This window comes from Ceratotherium simum, chromosome 1, assembly GCF_057802395.1.
Source record: "Ceratotherium simum simum isolate JZ-2026a chromosome 1, ASM5780239v1, whole genome shotgun sequence".
Classification (NCBI taxonomy): domain Eukaryota; kingdom Metazoa; phylum Chordata; class Mammalia; order Perissodactyla; family Rhinocerotidae; genus Ceratotherium; species Ceratotherium simum.
Genome location: NC_141900.1, coordinates 104,660,264 through 104,675,627, shown reverse-complemented (window position 1 = coordinate 104,675,627; position 15,364 = coordinate 104,660,264). Strand labels below are relative to the sequence as shown.

Genomic DNA, 15,364 nt, shown 5'->3' with positions numbered 1-15,364 from the left:
CCTCAGAGGTGCAAAGGCTTCTCCACCTAAACATGAAGTCAGGATATGTTATATCTAGTAATTGACCAGCTCAAAGGCAGTAACAGTAGACGGAAATGTGATGGCTTGCTCGCATAATCTGATATCTGAGGAAAAAGTCTTAGATCCTTCTTTTGTGGCTGTGATTGCACTGGCGCTAATGGACAAGAAGTCTGGCTTATCTCTGATAATACAAGGGGAGAGTCATTTTGGGGAAGGAAACTAATTTGGGAACCTTTTGGTTAAATTTTAGTCACTATTTAATGTTTCGTTTGCTGCTGCTTCCCACTTTGAGCTGTTTCCTGAGTATCTGGATTCGTGTAACGTCATTGAGGCTTCAGGTGGCTACCTGATTCATTTTGTCTTCAGTTATACTTTGGTCATTTGTAACTAGCAGTAAGTTGCTAACAATAAATTGCTATTTGATACATCATGTACTACATTTTCTTTGAAATGAATGTTTAATTGTTCCATTAAGACCTCAAGAGTCCACACATCCACATTCTCATGTGTTTGTTTATGCCCTTGTCAGGCTTTCCCTTTTTGTGTTGATTTCTCTAGCTTTGAAGTGTATGTATATGGTGTGCCCCCCTTTAAGTGCACATGTAATGAGTGTCGTGGTAATTAAGAGCATGAGTCAGACCCAGATTGGAGTCCCGTTTCTTCTACTTAATAGCTGCATGTCCTGAGACAAGCTGTTTCAAGCTTCAGCTTTCTCATGTGTAACAAGGAAATAATACTAGTACCTAGCTAGTAGGATTATATGTGGATTAAAAACGTGAGCACAGCGTTCGTCTCAGTATCTGCTGTGTCGTACAGTCTCCATAAACCTAACTATGATGATGACCCGAGAAAGGACAGAAAAGGCACTGAGCAAACAATGAAACATCGAAGTCACTGTGAGCGCGTCATCCGGCAGCAACTGTTTATCTGGCGATAGCTTTGGTGTCTGTGCTGTCGGACTTTCCTCATGTGCATGTCTGTGCTATCCAGTTGGCAGCATTTGTGATTGGATATTTGAGTTGATTTATCCCCATCCCTCAGAATCACCCTGCAGGATAGATGATGTTATCGTCTTTACAAATGAAGAAATTCAGGCTAAGGGGATTAAGTAGTTTGGTCAAGGTCACGTGGCAGGTGATGACAGTCCCCATCTAGGTTTGGTCCAGATCTGCCCTGCTCTGTCCTCTGCGCGCTCGCCCCATGTGAACTCAGAGTAGCTGGAGTCCCCCCTGGGGAAACCTGGCCTGCTTCCTGACATACCTGAGGAAGGACCTGAGGCTTAGAAAGGAATCTTCTGTAGTTAGTGCCTCACTCTGCAAATCGTGTTTTTCATATTTATATTTGAAATCATAATTCTTTTTTTTTTTTTTTTTGTGAGGAAGATCAGCCCTGAGCTAACATCCATGCTAATCCTCTTCTTTTTGCTGACAAAGACTGGCCCTGGGCTAACATCTGTGCCTATCTTCCTCCACTGTATATGGGACGCCACCACAGCATGGCCTGACAAGTGGTGCATCGGTGCGCGCCCGGGATCCGAACCCCGGGCTGCCAGCAGCGGAGCGCAAGCCCTTAACCTCTACGCCACGGGGCCAGCCCCTGAAATCGTAATTCTTAACAGTGCTTACACATATTGTAAGAACAATGATGTGCCGTGTTAGAGGTGGCCAGAGGGCCCACAGCAGAAGGATCTGTTGTATTGCTAAACCCCCAAGATATACACACATTTATGGACATACGTTTAAGCTCTGGCAAACCATCACGTGTCAGTATGAGTTAGAACAGCATTCTGTCCGAATCTCGATCTGCAGTGTGCTTGTGGGGACTTGGGTGAAGTGCAGTCCAAATTCACCTGAAAGAATTGACTGAATTGGGCTGCCCCACTTGTGATTCAAGATGGTTTGCTGAATATATTCATTTCTTTCTCTTCTCTCCTAAAATCCTAATGAAATGACAGCAATCAGTGAAATCGGATACAAAAAGTAGTCTTTCTCAATTGAAAGAAAAACTTAGTTCTTGGAAAAGACCAATCAAGTGGATAAACTTGTCAAGTCTGTTCAAGAAAAAAATTAGTGAAAATGCAAAGCATTAGAAATGGGGGGGAGCTTCTTAATTATAAATGCAGAGATTTAGAAAATAACATTAAAGGAAACGTGAATATATCAAACTATGTTGATAAATTTAAAAATCTTTTAAATCACTTTTGGATAAATTTTATCAATTTGTATTTCCCTGTTTAATTATCCATTTCATTAATCACTATGAAAGAAATTAAAAAGTAATTAATTGAATTGTACACTTTAAATGGGTTTAGTGTGTGGATGTGAATTATATCTCAATAAAGCTGGTGTTTTTTTTTTAAGTACTTAAAAGTTCTCACCCTTCCTCTGCCACTGCAAAAGAGGCCTGTTGATGGGTGAATTCTGTAAAACCTTCAACGAACAGTAATGCCTAGGTTATTTGAATTATTTTAGGGCACAGAAAGGATGGCAGCTTCCCAGCTCATTGTGTGAAGCTAGCTTGATCCTGACATCAAAGCCAGAGGATAGCACACAAAGAAGAAAACAAGTGATTCACCTGGCATTTAAAATTTGGGCAGAACTCCTACATAAACATCAGCAAAGTGGGCCAGGCACTGTTGTAACCAAGCAATATGACCGTTGTCCTGGAAATGCAAGACTGCAGTTTGTTGAGAAGTCCACCAAGGAATTAATGTCAGCAGAGTAAAGGAGAGAAACCTCTGGTCGTCTCACATATTGAAATAGCAATTGATAGAATTCAGAATATGTTCCTTTAACAAAATCCCTAATAAGCTAGAGGAAGAAGGAAGTTTCTCTAAGTTGCTGAAAGCCCATCTGACACCAGCTGGCCGGGGCGGTAGCCCTGTAGTTCCTGGCATTATCGTTGTCAAGGTGTTTCTTGCTCCGCTGACCTGTCTGGTGCTTGGGGCTTGATCCCAAGCTGTGAGCTGACCTTGGTCCTCACTGTTGCTTCAGCTTAGTGATTGGGTTCTGCTTCCTGAAAAACAGATGCTTCAGTTGTGTGATTCATAGAATTAAACGTGAAGGCACTTGAAAATTCGGGTAAGAATCACATATCATTTCAAGGTCACTGCTTTGTCTGTTTGTGACATTCGTTAGGTATTTATTGCAACTAATTTTGAACTATCTGCTTGGGGAAACTGTGTGCCTTTGCTTACCCACACTTTTTCTTCTTTCCTAATTACTCTTTGCCTGCCACCTCGGTTAGAAGAGCGTATGCCTTTTCCTTTTCAGTGGACACTTTTGCCCGAAACACATGTGAAACCAAATGCAAAAAGCCCGGAAAGGAAAAAATCTCATGCACTTCATTTATTCTGCTACTTTATAAGTCCTGTAAAATTAAATTTAAGCTTTGACTTTGTTAATTTTGTGTTTCTAAGCACTTTAGAAAAACTTATGAGTTTAATCTTTTCCTTATACTCATAATGTCCATGTTCCCCTTTTTTGCTTATTTCTTGCTTTGCTGTTTTAAGTGGTTTTCTAAACAGAAAAGATACTCTATGAATATAGTAAGCTTGTGTTTCTAAATGTAGAATAAAATATAAAAGATAAATTGTAAAATAGCATATTGATAATCTTTTTCTTTGTGTAATTACAATGAAATATCTGTATATTAAGTTAAAATTGTGAGGATTAGGAATAAGGAGTCAGGTTTTTGTGTTGTTTGGGTTTTTTTAGTGAAGTTTGGGGCAGTGTGTAAATTTTGTTTTAAAATGCCTTTCATCCTTACACACTTGGCTCTCTGAGACAGGGTTTGAATCTGTTGCTGTGACCTGTGATATGACTTAAATACAGTTTCAGTCGTGGTCAGTGACAGAAACGGGGATGCGGCTCCGTGTCAGCTGTCTGGTTCCTCCCACTCTCCGTGCCTGCGTTAGCCCAGCAGAGCCTCTGTCAGGTGGGGGCTGGACAGCACCTTGAAAAGCTGTCCCCCGAGGAGAAGCCACCGGTCCCTATGAGGCTTCCACCCAGTCCATCAGTCCTGTGAGCCCCCTCGGCCCCGCGGCTCTATTAAACCCGGTGACTAGCCGACGGTTTTCGTTTGCCAGGGAAGACGTCGATGGTTGATTTAGTTATCACAGCACACCAACAGGAGCTGATCAGAGTGAGCAGGTACTCTCTTCTAAACTCAGAGGCTTTCATTATGTTCTTTGACTTGAAATCTCTCAGGTTAGAGTGGTTTACTGGGGCATTTGGCCCAGAGCAAGCAGAATTCTCTGTGGTGCTGAAGGTGTAGCAGCATCATTAGAGAATCCGGGAAGTTCACTGAAACCAGCCTGCTCCTTTCTTTCACTTCGTTAGTGAATCGTGTCCCTCTGCATCCTGTGAAGCACTCACCCCAGGCCTTCCAGGACCTTCCCTGCCACCCCACCTTGCTCTGTTCTGTGTTTGTCTCCCTGCTTTAGTCTGTCTTAGACTAACGAGTTATCAGTGACAGTCTGTCCTATTCATGTTCATACAACTAAGGCTAGAAATACCGAAGAATCATGCCATCTTATGGCACATTTGTTATAGATTCTTTCTAAATTAAATTCTATGTAAATAGGTTTTAGAAAAAGTCATTTGTGACTGTATTGATTATCTGTAAAATGTGAATGCGTCAGGTTGTTTTGCTCTAATTTCAGGTTTTTAAAATATGTATACAATAGTGTGAACATTTTAAGGTCTTCTGCAGTTTTATTCAATTCAATTACATTTTTTTGTCCAATAATTAGAAAATGGCTTCAATATAAAATATACTTGCAAACACTTTTAAAGCTTTAGATCGATGCCGTTTCACTTTTGAGAAAAAAAAAACTACGCGGGGCACTTCCATAGGTACATTATTCCTCTGACTATAAATATCGCTTTCCAATCCTTCAGTCTTATAAAGGTATGTAAATCAGGTTTCTTTACTGATTATTAAATCTAGATTCACCAGTATTCCTTTAAACGTGTGTCTTTGTTATCATTTTTCTCTCCGAGGACAGCAGTGTAATGTGGTAATCTCAGATTCATACCTGGTCCTCCTCATTGTCCTCATGTGTCTCCAGCGACATGAGATTTAGCGGCGTGAGCTTGTCCTAATGCCTGCGAGCCGGGTGCCTGTCCACTGCCTCAGAAAGCTGCAGTCTAAAGGAAGGGCAGGCCTGTAACTTTAGTACAAGGCATCCAGCGACTCCAGAAGTGAATTACTCACAAATCACTAATGGGAGTGTCAAAACTGGAGTGTTTACTTCTGACTTGAAGGCCTTAAGGAAGGTGTTACAGGAGGAATGGCCTTTGAACTGAACTTTGAAGCTGTGTTAGTTTCCTGAGGCTGCCATTACAAATTACCACAAACTTGGTGGCTTAGAACAACAGCACTGTATTCCCTCACAATCTGGTGGCCCGAAGTCTGAAATCAGCGTGTTGGCAGGGCTGATCCCTTCTGGAGGCCCTGAGGGGAATCTGTTCCGTGCCTCCCTCTTGGCTTCTAGTGGTTGTCTGCAGTCTTTGGTGTTCCTTGGCTTGTGGCCGTGTCACTCTAATCTCTGTCTCTGTCTTCCCGTGGGCACCTCTGTGTCTGTGTCTTCTCCTTTTCCCTCTTTTATGAGGATACTGGTCATTGCATTTAGGATGCAGGATGACCTCATCTTGGAATCCTTACTTTAATTGCATCGGCAAAGACCCTTATTCCAAATAGGGTCTCCTTCTGACGTTCTAGGTAGACATATCTTTTGGGGGGCCGGTGCTCAACCCACTGCCAAAAGGCAGGTAGAATTTCAGTAAGCCCTGGTGGGATGGGAAGGCACTGTTGTAGAAGAGAGAAGAGCACGCCAAAGCAGAGGCAGAAACACAGGAGCACATTCTCAGAGTTCAAAATTTCCTTTGAAAAGGCAGTATCGATGCTGTCCTAGAGTGTGAGATTCCTGGGGGATGTGGTGGGAGGTGGGGCTGGGAAGGGAGCTTAGAGTGAGATTGCTGGAATCCTTGAGTGATGGGGGGTTTGTTGTGTAGTGGAGAGGACTTGTCAAGGGTGGTGTGTGATCAGTCTGCTTTCAGAAAGAGAAACGCTTCCTTCTACGCTTTCCTGTTTAGTGGGCATAATTGTATGCATTTAAGCATAGATGTTGTTTTCAAATCGTTTTGTTAACTTCACAAATTAGACACTCTAACAGACTTTTTCCCGGTAGTAGTCTTCAGCAGCTCCCTTGAGCAGTAATGTTGGGTTAGCATATGATTGGAAGGGTGGTGAGATTTATCATCATCCCACAAACATTCCTTTAGTAGACCAGTGCCCCAAGTGCCAGTAAATACTCTGTAATTATGCTTCTTCCAGTGACATATAAAACAACAGAAGCAAGAATGGAACATTTTGATAACATCTTAACTCCAGTTGCCTTTTGAATAATGAGAGTTTGAACTTATTGCCTTCTCAGGAATTTTATTAATGCATTCCAAATAACCTGTTATTGTTGAATGGGTTTTTTTGTCTGGGTTTTTTTTTAATTGCTTTAACTCCAGATTACTCTTATTTTCTCTTTCAATGCATTTCTTCAAGTGCAATTTGAGACCTCATCAGAATGTAAATAATACAAATGGTGCCATCTATAATCAGAAAGTTTATATTAAGTGTGGAGAAGCAATGACATTTTATGCTATTTTACTTTATTTTCCTAACTTAAAATGCTAACTTTTAACAACAACTTTTGTTATTAATGTTGTTTTATTACATCAGTAATAATCTATCCTTATAACAAATCAAAATACATTTTATTATAATTTGCCTTACATATTTAACATTTTGCTTTGTTTGGTCAAGCTTTTCACGTTTTAAAAAAATGTGGATCCTCCTCAAAACCAATAATGCCAGTCTAATCGTGAGAAAAATATCAGACATACATACAAGGAGACGACGCCTTTACCAGCGTGACAGACATCATCCTTGCCCCTGTGGGAGCAGTGATGCAGCAATGGATCTGGACTTTCTAGGCAGCTATTATTAGATCTTTCTATGTTCTGTTCTTTCCTGTGGAAGATTCCTGTTTTCCGATAGATAAATGTTTCAAGGAAAATGGAAGTACATTAACTTACATTTCACCCATCCATTCGCTGCCTGCCACTGACGTTCATTCGTAAGCCCGTCCTTGTCCTGTGGCAGCGCTCACGATGGTGTAATGACAGAGACATCTCTCTTCCACTGGTCCTGGTATCTGTGAGGTCCCCCCGGAGACCCCCAGCCTCTAGCACAGGGAGGCTCTTGGTAGCTAATGCTGTCTTTGCCTCACCTGCATCCAGGTTCTCTTATGTCAACATCTCTGCGCTGTGAGCGCAGGGCAGAAATGCCAGAGGTCATGCCCCAGGGTAACCCCTAACCAGAGAGGGTAGGAGTGGTCCTTACGATGAGACAGTGTCCCTGGCAGCCTCGGCTCTCGTTGCACAAAGCTACAACCTGCTCAGTGATGACCCTTTTTTGACTTTTTCCTTCCCCATCTCACTTCTGCAGGTCTCGGGGTCAGGTTTGGGAGAACCCACACTAAGACCATATGCAATAAAGAGTTATTGACTGAATTATTAATGTAATAGATGGGTAGGATCCTGACCGTTCAAAGAAATTATCATCTGTGAACGAGATATAAAGTGATGGCTCATGAGGAATACAGGTAGGATGCCATCCGTAGTCAGAGGAAGACGTCGTTTTAGACTTCCTTCTTTCCCCTTCTCAGGGCTGTTACCCGCCTCTGTGGTCTTATGTGATCCACTACTTCTCCTGTCGAGCTATGTCTATCCAGGTGCCCTCATTCTCTGCCAGCGTGTGAGCTTGGGTGCAGAGACCAGGTCTGTTGTGTTCACCTGTGTGTCTCCACACTGGGGACAGTGCCTGGTAGGCAGTAGTGCTCCACAGGTATCTGCTGGACCGTGTGTTCGTGAGTAAATGAAGCAACAGAGTTTCATGAAGAGAGTGTTGGAGTCTTGGACATAGATTTAAATCCCGCCTTGGTCACTTCCTAACTATCTGACTTCGGGCCATTACTTGGCTTCTCCTAGCTTCAGTTTACACCTGTGTAAAATGAAGAAATGAAGGCATACCCCTCAAGGTTGTTACATAAATTAAATGAGGTAATTTATTGTAATATCTGGTATGACAGTACAAAAATATTTCGTCCATAGCAAGCACTCAAATGTTCACTTCTTTGGTGGATAAGATGGCATTTAAGGTTGGGTTGAAATTGGACAAGAAACAGTAGAGAGGGATGTTTAAATTAAAGCAGAATGAAAAAATGCAAGAAAGTGAGGTTAGAGACAGTCGGGGACTTAGCAGGGAGCTGTTTGCCTGGAAATCAGAACAGGCTGTGGGAACCTAAGGTTACAGAGAAGCCAGGCCCCAGGGCTCACGAATGCCAGACAAAGGTGTCTGACTTTATTCCACCAGCAGGAGGGGAGATATTTGAGAAGGGATCTGTCTAGGAGGTGACTGGAATGGTGGGATTATGAATTATGAATTATAGTACCCAGAAAAGAGGTCAGAATTGAAAACAGAGATTTGGGAGTGGCTCACATAGTTTATCAATAAATTGGCAAACTGATCAGCATATACTGAGTGTTTACCCCAGAGGAAATATAAAGACTAACAAGGGCTCCTTTCCCACAGTCAAGGAACTTGATGAGTGTTATGCTGTTTAACACTTACTTTGTTAATGGGTATATACACTAAAGTAATTGTTTCTTCCCAGATATTTCCCGAGTAATCCAAATCTTCTCCAAATGTACAGGTGGGTGTGGGCTGAGTGGAGCTGTCAGAGAAGTCTCTTGGAGATGTATACTTTGAGCTGAGCCATGAAGATAGGAGTTAGTCATTGCAGGCTGGAGGAGGAGGGCCATCATCCTGGCTAAGAGCACAGCTTTAGAATCAAGAAGCATCTGGGTTCAAAGTCTGGTTCCACAACTTCTCAGTCATGTCCTTGAGCTGAGGTCTAGTGAAGGAGGAGTTAAGTGGGCCAAGAAGAGATGGAAAAAGTATTCCAGGCGGAGGAAACAGTAGCTGAAGGCCCTGTGGAAGAAGAGAGCATAGCATTTAGGAGAGGTAAGAGACATGGTGGCTGGAGGAAATACTGGGGTAGGGGCACACAATAGGTGAGGCTGGGGAGGTGGGTGGGGGCCAGACCTTTCAGGGCAGGGTCTCATAGGCTACGTCAAGGATTTTGTCTTTTTTCTAAAATAGTTAGAAGCCATTGACATGTTTTCCACCGAGGGGTGACATGATTAGATCTGCATCTGGCAAAACCATTTTGGACGCAGTGTGGACAGCGGTTGAAGAGAGCAAAATTGAAAGCAGAGAGACTGTTTAGGAAGTTAGGGTATTTTTCCGATCTAGGGTGGTATCCATGGAGGTAGAGAGAAATGGATGGATTGGGATATAAACTCCACAGTGCATCATGATAAATTGGTTAGGGTGCAGGAAACCATATGACAAGGTTGACGCCTAGATTTCTGCATCATTGGTTGGATGGTGGTGCCATGCAGTTTACATATAAATATGCTGTAAACTCCACAATACATTGTCATTCCTTTGTCAGTTGTCAGTTAACTTTTACAGAGATTTAAATAATAATAAAGACATTACATGCATGTGTCCACATTTTCATTGCTGTCTCATTGTATAGATCCATATCTTCATTTGAGATGTATGTGAATGGTACCTTTAAAAGTTTCTTTAATTTCCAGCTGTTCATTGCTAGTATATAGAAATTTAGTAGCATGTTTTTCATTTTTTATTAACTCTGCATTCTATAACCTTGCTAAACTCATTTTTTTTTTTAAAGATCTGGGAACTTTTTTATAGATTCTTTTGTATGTTCTATGTAGAAAATTATATAGTCTGCAAATAAAGACAGTTTTGCTTTTTCCTTTTCAATCAGTATGCCTTCCTTTTTTTCTTGCCTTACTGCACCAGCAAGGACCTCCAGTACAGTTGAATTGAATTAGCAAGAGTGAACATCCTTACCTCCTTCTTGTTCCCACAGGGAAAACATTTCATATTTTCCATTAAGTCTTTTAGCAGTAGGTTTTTCATCCATACTCTTCATCTGATTAAGGAAGTTCCTTGTTATTACTAATACTTGCTTTTTTTCTTTCCTTTTTAGCAGAAGACTCAGAAAGTGGCGTTTACATGCGATTCATGAGGTCACACAAGTGTTACGACATTGTTCCCACCAGTTCAAAGCTCGTTGTCTTTGATACTACATTACAAGTAAGTGTGCCCAGTTTTCATGACTTTTTGGTATATTGTTTGGACGGCTATTTTATAAGGTAATTTAAATGCAGCGACACCTGCCAACATTTATTGAGTCCTTTGTACATGTCGGCACTGTGCTGAGGTTTCGTCTGAATTTTCATTCTTCATGGCAGCCTTGTAAGGAATGTACTATTATTGTCCTTTTTCTATAAATAAGGAAACTCAGGTTCTAGAGTGAAAGAATTTAAATCACAAAGCCTAATCCACACATTCTCGAATTTAAGAACTGAATTCACAGAGCTGGTGAATGATGGGGTCTGGAACTTGAACACAGGTCTGTCCGATGTGTGTTAGAGCCTAAGCCATTAACCGTTAAACTGGACTGACTCCCTCCGTAGATCCTGATGTTTTTTTCTCAGTTATTTAGTAGAATATATATGAATAAATTTGAAATAATATTGATTAAAAAGAAAAAATTACCAGGGTGGGTAATCTCTCGAGAGAGAACTTGATTGATCTCTTTTAGCAGAAAATTTGAACCTGATGATTTTGGTATTAAAATCGAGCTTATTGCAGCTCATTTTATACCAATATTACTTATAATCATATATGAAAAGTCCTAAATAATGCCTCAATGTAATGATCAAATTACCTCCAACTTACATAATAAAATGTGTGTACACATATATACATGTATGCATTTAGTGTCTAGATTTATATATAAATCTTTACCAAGCAGGATTGTCTTCAGTTGTGTTCCCCAGAAGTAGCCGCTGGGCCGGGAATTCCCGCAGTCGGGGCTTTATCAGAGGGCTCTCCCGGGAGAGCCCTCGGCCTGGGGAGGATGGGAGGGGGCAGAAGCCCTGCGGGGCAGATCTCAGGCAGAGGCCCGTGGAGGGCAGCTCGCTGACTCCTCAGTGGAACTTGGGGGGTAAGGTGCCCTTGCGAGTTCACCCGAGCATCTTTCAGATTCGTCCAGGGCTGACGTGGGAGATGTGCGCCCAGGCTCTGCCAGCTCTGCCAGCACTCTGGGACCCCTCCCCGCCCCCCCCGCCAGCCGCTTTGCTGTCGCTCCCCCTGGCTTGCCCCTGCAACTCTTCTGCAGAGGATGCCTGGGCTCTTGGGGCCACTTTGCTGCATTCAGTGCCTGCTGCACAGGATTCTCAGGAATGTAAAAATGGTTTTGTTCTTAATTTTATTTTCCAGTTGTTTTTTGTTAGCATATAAAAATACAACTGATTTTTGTAAATTTTCCATATCCTATGACTTTGCTAAATTCACTTCAGACGAGGTAGCCTTCAAGATCCCTTCTAAAACCCTAAGATTTTCTGATTGTCTGACACTGAGAGGACAGGGTAGCATCCAGTAGTCTTACAGAAGGGAAAGTGGCAGACAGTCACTTTTAAGAAATATAGTCTCTACCACTGTAACTACAGGTTTCAGTAGTAAAATAAATAGAAATTCTGAATTCCCCAGATGAAGAACTGCTAGAGCAACCCACGCTCACCTGTGCTCCCAGTCCTCAAAAGGCTTACTTTTTCAAGAACCAGATCTCCTGACCGTTGGTTTTCCACCAACCGCAAAGTGACAGCAGGTACAACCTGTGTCTGCTTTCACTTACTCAGCTTTTCCCTTGCTGTGAAATAGACTTTCTTCTGAATTTAGAATTTAGCCAAAGTGAGTAATACGTGAAAAAGGTGATGCTTTATGGATCGTCGGAGGTCGCTAATCTGGTAAATGTCACTTCCCTAATTAATAGAAGCTGTGCGTGCATCTTCTCCGGGCGTCACGGATCCTGTGAGGCTCTCGGCTTTGAGGGCGCTAAGGGGGCGGAGGGGTGACTGTTGGGCACTGGTTACAGCAAAGCTGAAGATGTGTGAAAGGGGCGAGTAGCATGTTTTCTAGACACAGACTGAGTAGTCAGTGATACATCTCCAGGGCAAAGCAGGCAGAGAAGGTCATACAGGGATAGCAGAGTACCCGAAACAACCCGAATGTCCTCACTGGACACAAAATAATAAAATAATCCTGGTAGAGGCATGTAACAGAATACTATGGAGCCATTAAGAAGAAGGAAAAAAAGGTTTGTTGAGAATATATTTATTTTTTAAGTAAAAAAAAAGCAAGTTGCAGAACAACACGTATATTATGACCAGTTTATTCTGAGGGTACAAAGTATCAGAGTCATAACTGGTCTGGGGCCCAAAGTCAGCCATTTGCAGGTAATTAAGGTATTAAGTCAGAGAGCAAGAGGGCGAGGTAGCCTTGAGGCACGTTGGTGCTGTGCCAGGTCCAAGCGCACTGCCTTTGGGGTCCTTATACAGTGGACTGGAGAGAAGGAATGTGTCTGGGCAATCGCAGCAGGTCCCCTGAGATCCTCATCTGGAACAACCGCTGCACTTAGAGTCACCGCATGGTAATCCATGTCATTACAGTAATCCACATCCTTCTGGGAGACGCAGTCACAGGCCAACAGGCATTTAACTAGGGGCGTGATGTGGACCTCCTCTGCCTCTCCGCATCTCCGCACTTCCCTGGGAATGATCGCCTGCATCTGATTGGCTAGCCTGGTAGCAAGAGGAAGTTCCAGAGGCTTCCTCCTTGGTCCTTCTGACCACAGGGATCCTCATCCATGGGTCTGAGAACCAGTGTAGGGGTCCTGCTAGTTGTCAGGTTGTCATTTTTAATTACACATTCAGAAACTAGGGAAATAACCGCAGCGTGGTCTGCAGAGCTCCTGAGCCCCTGCTGGTTGACCTTGGGCTAAGACTCCATCTGTCACCCAAAGACCATAAGCCCCCATTTGACTAGCGACCACATGGCATTTTGGGTTCCAGGAATTTGCGTCCCTTCAGACCAGTGTCTATTAACCCCGAAGATTCTGCATTTCCTCTTCCCCAGTGTGTAGTCATTCTGGTAAGTAGGGGAAGAGTAACAGTATGTGAAGGGGCAGAGCTGAGGGCCACCTCCTCAGGGACCCAGCCTCCCTCTCAGTAAGGGGCTCTGGGTCTAGAAACTGGCTGAGAGGACTCCACTCCATTTTGATGACTCAAGTCAGGTTTTGGCCCCTAGACTTAGAGTTTTTCTTAGTGTATAGACCAGGTATAAGCTTTTCAGAAGGCACTGCATCTGTATCATTCCTGGGGACACTGTAACCATTGGCCACCACCACGCCGCCTGTGGGTCAGAGCATTCTCATCACATGTGCTTGCCTTGGCTTGGGCAGATAAGCACCCGTGCCTCCCCGGCTACCGCAGGGCCCGTCGTCCACTGGAATCAGTGAGGCCGTCCCGGGCACTGTCTCCTGCCCTTGTGTCTGGCCTGCGGCATGCAGCCGGCACAGAGCTTTTCAAGGGTAGAGGGGCTCCCCTCACTCATATTTCTCAAAGACTGGGAAAAGGCACGACCTCTGGGCCCTTTCAGGGAGTATAGCTGGGGGCTGGGTGTGCAGGCCGCACGCAATGAAGGCCGCCTAAGCCTGTGGATTCACTCTTCTTCGTTATGCCACAGAAGTTCTGGCATCTCAGCCTCATTAAACATGGACTCAGCAGTGCCCTGTATTTCAGGCAGTCAACCCAGAAAACTTTACAGCCTCTTCCAGCTACATGCACTAAACATTAAATCCACATTTCTGATAAGTCCACCTATATCAATAAATTCTGCCAAATCTGGTATAAAGTCCCCCTCCTTAGTCTAACTTTATTAGAAGCTATTCCCACACTTACTTCCCAGGTTTCTGCAGATATGAAATAGCAGAGCCTTGCCATTCTTTCCGTGTGTAAGCCATTCCCCTCTGGAGCATACTGGAGTCTGTCCCCAGTCACAGGTCTGGTGGCAGCAGGGGCGGCTGCGGTTGTCTGCAGAATGAGTGACCCTGTGCAAGGCATCTGCCCAGGAAAGCTTGTCACTGGGCTTCCAAGCAAAGAAAGGGGATTCTGACACTGCAGAGCCAGCTGTTTCCACTGCTGAGGGAGGCTCAGAGTCACTCTGGGATTCAGGAATCTCAGCTTTGTCTGAGTCCAACCAACGTCCCTATGCTGGGTTCCAAGGTCACACTCCTTCCAAATTAGCGTCCGAGTTTTCATGTCAGAGACGTGGTGAGGCTGTGAATTCAGTGGTGGTGAAGTTCTGCATCCTGCAGAATGACATTTTGTGTTTGATTTTGGAAGTGCCAGCCCTATAGCTACAAGATGAGGGCTTTTTAGGGCTGCCCTAGAGGACTCAGCTTCTCTGACTGTGACTGAGAGTCCACCACCTGAGCTTGTTGTTTCCTCTCTGTACGAGCCCAGCATGCTTGCAGGACGACGCCCACACCAAGGCCTGTGGTCCTCATGATGCCCTGGGCAGCAGCCGCCTGGACCCCAGCACCCCTGGCGGGGCGGGGAGGGGCGGGCGGGAGCAACACCACAGTCACAGTGATACTTCTTCCATCTTGATGCTGCTGCCTGCCTGGGGCCACAGGGATCTGATTTCCCACGACCAAGAACTCAGCACTGCATTCAGGACAAGGACATGAGCCCAATCCCAAAGCCTCTGTTCTCAGAACCATACCTGGTGCCACTTTCTGTATCGATCAGGGGCCAGTCAGGACGTAAATGATGTTAGTTGGATATAAGTTAACTGGGCAATGGAAAGTGTAAATGCAGACCTCTAAGGTGGTGGCTCAAAGTGTGGCTCCCAGTCCAGCAGCTTCAACATAAGCTGGGAACTTATGGGAAATGCAGATTATTGGGCCATCTCAGACCCACTAAATCAGAAAGTTGAGGTGAGGCTCGGTGGTCCATGTCTTACCAAGTCCTTCAAGTGATTCTGACACACTCTTCAGGTTTGAAAATCACTGCTGTGAGGCGTCCTGGAGGCCGGGGGTCCTGGGGTGCCTTCTGAAGAGGCATGCCTTCTGGCTATGCCGTCTCTGGGCGGGAGCTGGGGCGTGGGGGAGGCTCGTTCTGCATGTATTGGGAAAACCACAGACTGGATTCAGCTGCTGCTGCAGGAAGGCAGCGGGTGCCCGGTGGAGCATCAGTGCTAGGGTGAAGCCCCAGGTAGTGCTGTGGGCTGAACTGTATCCTCCTCAAAATTCCTGTGTTGAGGTCCCAACCTTCAGTAC

At 44.2% G+C, this 15,364-nt stretch overlaps 1 protein-coding gene across 3 annotated transcripts in view; it reads left to right on the top strand.

The window, feature by feature from the left end:
* Positions 1 to 15,364, top strand: part of PRKAG2 (protein kinase AMP-activated non-catalytic subunit gamma 2) — a 275,959-nt gene that overhangs the window by 225,613 nt on the left and 34,982 nt on the right. For 2 of the 3 annotated variants that reach the window (XM_014787605.2, XM_087433337.1), the window contains one exon: positions 10,169 to 10,272. In XM_014787605.2, the coding sequence (XP_014643091.1) occupies positions 10,169 to 10,272 (104 nt within the window). Of the gene's footprint in view, positions 1 to 10,165; positions 10,273 to 15,364 lie in introns of all 3 variants that reach the window. The other variant, XM_004430594.3, reaches the window with a different exon arrangement.